General features: G+C 38.7%; 1 protein-coding gene across 1 annotated transcript; it reads right to left on the reverse strand.

Moving 5' to 3' along the window:
• Positions 1-2,284: 2,284 nt before the first annotated feature.
• Positions 2,285-6,236, reverse strand: MELLADRAFT_79852 (uncharacterized protein; the record flags this gene model as incomplete). The annotated part of the gene is made up of 9 exons (XM_007419522.1): positions 2,285-3,180; positions 3,246-3,374; positions 3,441-3,562; positions 3,635-3,875; positions 3,942-3,960; positions 4,267-4,375; positions 4,640-4,668; positions 4,991-5,235; positions 5,303-6,236. The coding sequence occupies 9 exons, from the start codon at positions 5,844-5,846 to the stop codon at positions 2,285-2,287; spliced, it is 2,334 nt and encodes a 777-aa protein (XP_007419584.1).
• Between the last annotated feature and the right edge of the window lie 1,989 nt (positions 6,237-8,225).

An 8,225-nucleotide genomic window follows, 5' to 3' on the forward strand; every position in this document is an offset into this window, starting at 1 on the left:
AAACTGAAATGAAATAATGAAAGTCATCCATAAAGTATATGAATGAGACTTTGTTACACGCTTTTGTCCAAATCTGTGAGTCTTGACAGTCAAATAAAGGTTTGTTTGAGGGGGTTGCAAATGGCTCAACTCGCGTATACCTGACTCAATGTTAGCCCAAACTTGATGGTACAATCATCACAGTTCTTGTAGCATTGCTTACAGATAGGGCTATATAAGACTATTTCTGTAAAATGTGATGTCTTGGTGGTCATGTAGAGGGTTCAGTGTGTTGGAAAGGTGTTCAAATGCACATATCTTACACAATTTGGATTAGGATTTAATATTGCACTAACTCAAAGTGTTCTCCATTTGATTATATCTATAGTTTAATAACAGAAAATTTGAATGATCTCAAGTCTTGGTGGTCACATAGAGGTTTTGGTGATTTTTGCAGGCTTGCAAAGGGCTCAAATTGTGCATGCTTAATTCAATTTTGGCCCAAATTTGATGGTGAAATAATAAAAGTTGTTGTAAAATTAATTACACAGATAGTTTCATAAGACCACTTTTCTAAAAAGCCACTTCTTGCTGGTCATGTAGAGGATTTAGTGTATTGCAAAGTCTTTAGTGTATTGCAAAGTCTTCAAAATGTGCACATCTTACACAATTTGGATCAGACATTGATGATTTAATAGTAAAAAGTGTTTGTAATTTAATTACAACTAGAGTTTAATAATATCAATTTTGAATCAGCTCAAGTCTTGGTGGTCAACTAGAGGTCTTGGTCTTGTTTTGGATGGCTGTGAAGTGCGCAGGTTGCTCATAACTCATTCAAATGTGGCCCAAATTTGATGGCAAAATAATGTAAGTTGTTTTAAAATCAATTACAGAGAGACCTTAATAAGCCAACTTTCTTGAAAAGTTGATTCTTGATGGTCAAGTGGAAAGATTTGTGATTTTGGTGGGGGATGTAAATGTCACAAACTGCCCATATCTCTCTCAGTTTTGGTCCAAAACCAAAAGCTCAATAATGAAAGTGGTTTACAACTCCATTTAACTTTTTGTTTGATATACAACTTCTTGAAAAAAAAGGCTTCTTGACCCGCCTTTGCCCATTTTGATTTTTGTGACACATTTTTGTATGCCTATATCTCAGCCAGTGTTTGTCTTATGAGCTCGTGGGATGCTCCATTGATTTCCTGAGGGTTTTTTAGGGGGAGCTTATTAACAAAGTTTGACCCAAAAGTCACTTTGAAATTTGTCAAAAATTCCAGCTCAAGAATGCACATATTTGTGCTTTCAACATCAAGTATGACAACATAACACCTTGAAAACAAATGAGATTTCGTGAGAGGGTGGTTATTTTTCTTGAGAATAATTTGTAGTACATTGCAAACAAATCTAAATGATCAAAAATCCCTCATAAACATGTTCCCCTGGGTTATAAGGAATTTATTGGTTTTACTGAGGTTGGGGGAGAGAGGATTGCATCAACCTTGAACCAATAAACCCAGTATAGATGAATATTTTTGTAAAAAGTATAATAATAAACCCATCATGAAATACCATTCTGTACAACTTTCATTTGTGAATCATTTGATTTGGATTGATTTTGCGTGAGGTGTGCTCCTTTTATATATATTTTGTGATTTCAATTTGTCACAAAATATATGAAATGTCCATCAAGAGTACAGAAGTTGCACAAAAACTCATATTGAACCCCCCATGAATTATTCTCCTGAATGATACTCATTGTTTGACCATCAAATTCTGATCAACATTTATGGAGTGGTGCACACTTTGTGCTATTTGTGTGATGACACATCTTGGCAAAAAGTATTAAATGTCCTTCAAGAGTAAGGAATTAGATCAAATACTAATGTTGAACCCCCCGCATTTCCTTTTTCAAACTTTTTCAAACTTTTCATCATTTAATCATCAAATTGTGACGATCATTGAATGTGATACAATGGTTTTGTTGTGCCTCATATATTCACTCTCTCACTCTTTGGAAGGGCTCAGCTGTGTCGTATAAAAACGCATCATGTATCATTTCATTGCTTATTGATGTATCATTTCAAGATAAAACCAACAAACAGAACTAAAAAAAAATAGAATGAACTAAACTCTCATCCATACTTCTCTACGCAAGACTTAACAACAACAAACTACAAGTACAATATTTAGAAAAACATGCATCATATAAGTGTATTGTTTTTTATATCTGTGTATCATTTTTATAGATGTTGATTTGAGAGAAAGGACATTGAGTAAACAACAAGAACAAACTACAAGATAAGAACTAAGCCATAAGAATCTCCTCAGGTTGTTCTTCAGGTATGTCATTCAAAGATAATACATTCAAACCAGCTGTCATATCTTCTTCATTTAATGCTCCTAACATCCTATTATCTTCGTCTTCCTCATCCTCAGTTGCAAGTCCAGCATCTGAATCCCCATCAGGAAACTGAAAGGTGTTTCTTTGTTCATCTTGCACTTCCACTTCAAATAAATCGGGTAAGTTGTTGGGCGGTTCTTGTGGCATGCAGGCAAAATCGCCGGGGATCAGAGACAGTTCCCCTTTTTCGCGCATCAAAGAGATCCATAAGACTTGTTGTTTCCACAAATACAAAAGGTCTTGATCTCCTTGTTGAAAGTCAGTTCGGAACAAGATATCCATGAGTGGATCGTGCCACAACTCCTGGAGATGAAATACTTTCAACAGCTCTGTGTGAATGATTGATGTCACTGCGACTCTGGAAGGAAGAGAAACTAGTAGTGATTTAGCTTGAGCAGATGTCAGTTCCGAGTTAAAATCTCGGAGTTCTTTGAATAATCTCAATAGGCTTTGATGCCGCCGAGTTGCCCATCGCATTGAGCGTCGTATCTCCCATCCGATCCTACGAAGCTCTTCTTTTGATCGTTGGAAATATGCTAGTTGTCTCATACCGTGCTGCGTTTTGGGATCAACGGCCCAAGGCTCATGAGCATGAGTGATGAATCCGTCATTCCAGAAAGGGGAATCAGCCTCAAGCTTGAGCAACCTATCGAGATTCATGGTGGCAGGGTCTGGTACAATATTCGTTGGAAAGACCTTTCGATAATCTTCAAGTTGAATGAGGTAGCAGTCCAGAAATTTCTTGAGTGCCAGCGCATGCCTTTGGACAGAGGTAACTACAATGGAAGTGCGGTTGACGCCTGGGAATACCTGTCAGTCAGTATATGTTATGGGTTATTACCTCAATTTATTACTACAGACTTACCTAGATTGGAGGTTCTGCCGTTGGATCGACTCACTTCCATTGGTCGTTTTTGTTCTTTCAATTCAATGAACTTCTTTCGAAGTTCATGTTTACTACTCCAAAGCTTTAACATGACTTCCTGATGTGTTTCTAATCATAAAGTGAACAACATAGTCAATATAATGCAAAAGATCGAAAAAAATAGATGTAACTTACTATTAGCAAAGTGTGTGTTGCCTGCACTGCCAACTTTCTGGCTTGCCTCTAAGATCTGTTGATTTAGGTTATGCGCGGTTCGCATATGAGCCTCAGCGTGTTCAGGACTGACTGTAGTTTTCCTGCATTTATAGTACACAATGAGTTAGTAATGCGACATAGAGGATATAAAGCCTTGATCCAATCACACTTACCAAACTTCCTTGAGTCTATCTCGTGAGCACAGAAGGTTCCCCAATGTTAAGCGCAATTGGTCCATGTGATGGCTCTTACTAGCTTGCGCCTCGCGTTCTGATACCCACTGTCTCTCCAAAAATGAAATCGAATACTTTCGACCGGTGGCTGGGTTGACAGACTTGAAAAGTGAATCTAGCTCGAATTTAGCAAGTGTGAATACTCGAGCTGCATTATGGTATTTCTTAGATAGCCACTTTCCTACAAGATGAGTCGAAAAATGTCACTCAAGAGCCGTATCAATAAATATTGTCTCCATTGACGTACCACTACCAGCTGTGAGTTCCTCACCATAAAATTCGGCGCGTAGTTGGATCATCAAGAGGCGATTCAATCGAGTGCTGATACGACCAGATGCGACTAGGTCAGATAAGAAAGACCATTCGCGCTCAAGACCCTCGCCATCCGATAATCCAAAGAAATTGATGAAGCGAGGGTGGTATTTAATCTGACATGGCCAATGATGTGCATACGCATGGAAGACTGAGGTAGCAAATAGGAGCTTGTCCCTATATTCGGGTAGAAAACCACGCTGAAGAATTGATCGATCAGATCAACTGCTAATTGTTTGAAATGGAGGCAGTTTGCTTACCTTTTGAATGTGAGCCTCGAGATGACACCCAATGTCGTACAATACAGCCACGCGCTTATCGGGAAAGCTCTTGAGGATATCTTCAAGGACGGAAATTGGATAGAATAACCTGAATAAGATGAACGGTTAGCAAGTTCAGGCTTCAGAAAGAGAATGAGGACTTACTTTTCACCACTCTTGTAGATATTGACAAATCGCAAGGGAATATCATGACGACAGACACTCCCAAACAAACCAGTGTCGTCACATTGATCCCAGGAGCCACCGTTTCGAACGTCATCGGCCGCAGTGTGTGATTCTGAGCACGCGGACTTCATGGATGAGGCAAATTAGCTACCTTCACCATAAAAAACGATTAAGGTTATGTACTTACTTTGAGGCCTCCAGCTTGATGAGCAGTGTCTTTTACTGAACGTTCATGAGGTTGAACTCGTGATGGGGGGATGAATAAGGGGGGATATTCGTTGTCTTTGGGATTATCGGTAGAGGCTTTTGAATGATGGCGATGTTGAAAATTCCCGTCCATTGCAATGATAGCATCGGGTTCATTCGGTGAAACTTTAATTTCACCTTCTGCTGGGCCAAAACATCGGGCACATTGGTCTGAAAGTAAGTCAGATGGTGTTAAACTCAAGCCTTCCTTGTAGATCCTTTGTTTCTCTAGGAGAAGAGTCCGATAAGTCCAAACTGCAGTTGAGAATTGCCGCTTGAGATCACGATTGACGTGTGGGCGATTTCGAGGACAGAGGTATTTCTTTGATCGTAAGTTGCCAAATCCCATCAAACCACCCAAGAACCCACTTAAAGAAGAGGCTGTCAGCTTCCAAATTTCCTGATAGAGTTCGACGAAAGCAACAGAGAAAGCAGTCGAGGGACTGTCAGGTGATCCAGCAAAATAGCCATAGTGCATTAAGCGGATAGGGTCAGGAATGCATTGACAGAATACAAGTAACTGTTTGCTTGTGCGACCTAGGTGGTGAGGGAGACGTGTCAGTCTGGGAGGAAAGAAAGGAGATAGACAGAAAGATAAACTTACGCCCTATATCAATAAGATCAACTTCTCGTGTACAGATCTGTGACCGTGAACATGAACATATCACCGGATAATCCTCTATGTAAGAAGGAGCTGAAGTCCAATTGATGGTCTGATGTTGGCGTTCGAGGTAAGTAGTGATGAGTCGAAGTCGCAAGGTCTTCCATTTCTTCTCTCTTCTATCTCTTTCACAGATGCGTGACCAACCCTTATGCTTGATGTAGAAGTTATTACAATCGTCATCGATGGTTGGTGGGGCCGGAGAATGTGGACGAGACAGGTTTTGCACATATTCTGGTACATCAGTCACATCTATCCATGCATCATCATTGTCATCGTCAATTGCATCTTCATCGTCTCCACCTACAGGTGGTTGTTGTGGTGCAGATCCAGAAGGAGGTGGTGGTATAATGCCAAGGCGTACTCCAACATCCTTGACTTGATCTGGTGTGTCGGTGATACGTTGGACAGTCTTGCGGCGTTTTCGTTCTTGTTTTGCAAAGAGATGAACATCATGATTGTTAGAACGGTCGGTTTTTTTTGCCATTACAATGAGGTTTGACAATGTCGTTTTGAGAAAAAAAGTGGCCAGAGAAAAGTTGAATAAAGAGATCAAGAATCAAGAAATTAAAAATACATCAAAAAATTGATGATCATCAAGATCAATTTGAAAACGGGCGGTATGAGTCAATTTTGAAGGGTGATTTGAAAGTTTTTGATCATCATTATTAACTTATATATTCAGGTGGGTGAAAAGTGATGGTGGTTGATTTCGACCTGAGTTCCTTTGTGGGTATGAATATGATGAGTGATCAATTGATTCCAATACGGATATGTGTGCTGATTTGTGCTGAAAACCTTGACTTTGAATATAATATTGCAGGTGGTTGATATGTGTGATATGTGTGGCTTGTTGAGTTGCGGATATGAGAAGGAGGATGATATGGGGTATGCTTGCAATGAACGTGAATCAGCGTGAGTCATGGTGATCTGAACCAAAGGCCTCGGCTCCCTCTCACGGATCAGCTGGGCCATGGTGTGGTCCGAGGGCCTACGGGTTTCTACGAACTTGGAGCTGAAATTTGGTGAGAAAACCTCTCAGACTCTGAGAGACTCTGAGAGACACACAGTTCCCGTCGACAACAGCCATTAATGTCATTTCTCATACTGTTACATATGGGAGCATTAGATGTACCGTGGTGTCAATTTTTTTATGTAAATGTAAACAAATCACCGATCGCAACTTTTGACCCTCTGTAAAGTCTTTCATTCGAAACCCTCCGCCAAGGGAAGGATCTTCTTCATAAATGAGATCCAATCTGATGCTTATGTAATGTATACTTATAAATATATGATAATTCAATTCGTGAACAACCGAGTAGGGATCATTTAGTGTAACCTCAAATCATGTAGGGTATGTTGTTATGTATCTAGTGAATCATAGAGAAGTGGAGGAAATTAAATGAAAGTTTGGGTGAAGTTATTAAGGTTCTGATCTAACTTCCATAGGCGCATCTCAGCCCAACTGTACCTCTATGTCTCTCTTTCTCTTTCGGTTGTGTCAGTGATTCATAAAGACAAGTTGATCAAAAAAAAGTAACCAAAATGTATTAAGTACTGGTTGGGATGAGATGACTGAGATTGGTCAGGTGAAGTTATGGATCCGAATGAGTCATGAGTGAAATGTTGATGTCCCGGTGGAGGTACACCGTATAGGATCTAGATCACATGATGTACAAGACAAGACATGAAGACTCGTCATGACGTCGCCACGTGGGCGGCGGCCAGAGGAGCTTCATATGTAAAATGTAATCCTCTCTTGAGTCACTGATAAAAAACACTGCGGATCACATGATTCATCATCAGACTATCAGTTGACAGTCATTGCGAGCTGGCCAAGCATTTTGACAAATCAAAAAGACATCTTACCAATAGAATTTTGAAAGTGTTGCAAAAGGCTTGAATGTGGATCAAAAATCATAAACGGTTCAAAGAAACCTCAGCTCATCCTCTGGTTCTAATTGTCTACTCTACAACTTTACAATTTGATCACTATAAAACATTGCGTAAGACCATCAAGAAGTTAAGATACATTGATCATAAATTAAAATTGTATTTCAAATCTTCTGATCAAGATCAGATAACTTGAAGTTGAAATCTCTCATCTTTTGATTTCTTTATAACTTAAATCTCAAAGGTTGAACTTGTTTGCATTTGAAGCTTATGTACCCATAAGTTTGTATGATTTCATGAATTGATTGTACGAGAAATACCAGAAAGAAAAGATCCCCAAAAAGAAACATGATTGAAAAAATTACAAGATTATGGATGTTTCTTCTTAGGTAAACTCAATAGCTTGAAGGGAAATTAAATTAATGATAAAATAAAAAGAAAAAGAAAAAGATAAAGAAAAAGAAAAAGTGATGAAAATAAATAAATAGATAGATAATTGATGAATAATAAATATTGAAGATTGAATATTTTGAATATTGAAAATCGAATAACAAAAGAAGAGATTATGATCAAATAATCAATTTCTTAAAAAAATCTTGGTGGTGGTGGTAGACCAAAGGGTGGTGGTTGACCAAAAGGTGGTGGTTGACCAAAAGGTGGTGGTTGATTATTAAATCCATTATTATTGAACCCATTGTTATTGAATCCATTGTTATTAAACCCATTGTTATTAAACCTATTGTTATTGAACCCATTATTATTGAACCCATTGTTATTGAACCCATTATTATTGAATCCATTATTATTGAACCCATTATTGTTGTTTGGCCTGCCTTGTTGATTGAATTGTTGCTGATTGAATTGTTGATTAAATTGTTGATTATTACCTGGTGGTCTAGGTGGTGGCGGTGGTAAGGGAAACTGTCTCTTGCTTAAAAGTTGTTGAGAGTTGTGCATGTGTGTAGTTGTGCTG

Source organism: Melampsora larici-populina (assembly GCF_000204055.1).
Source record: "Melampsora larici-populina 98AG31 unplaced genomic scaffold MELLAscaffold_229, whole genome shotgun sequence".
NCBI classification, from domain to species: Eukaryota; Fungi; Basidiomycota; class Pucciniomycetes; order Pucciniales; family Melampsoraceae; genus Melampsora; species Melampsora laricis-populina.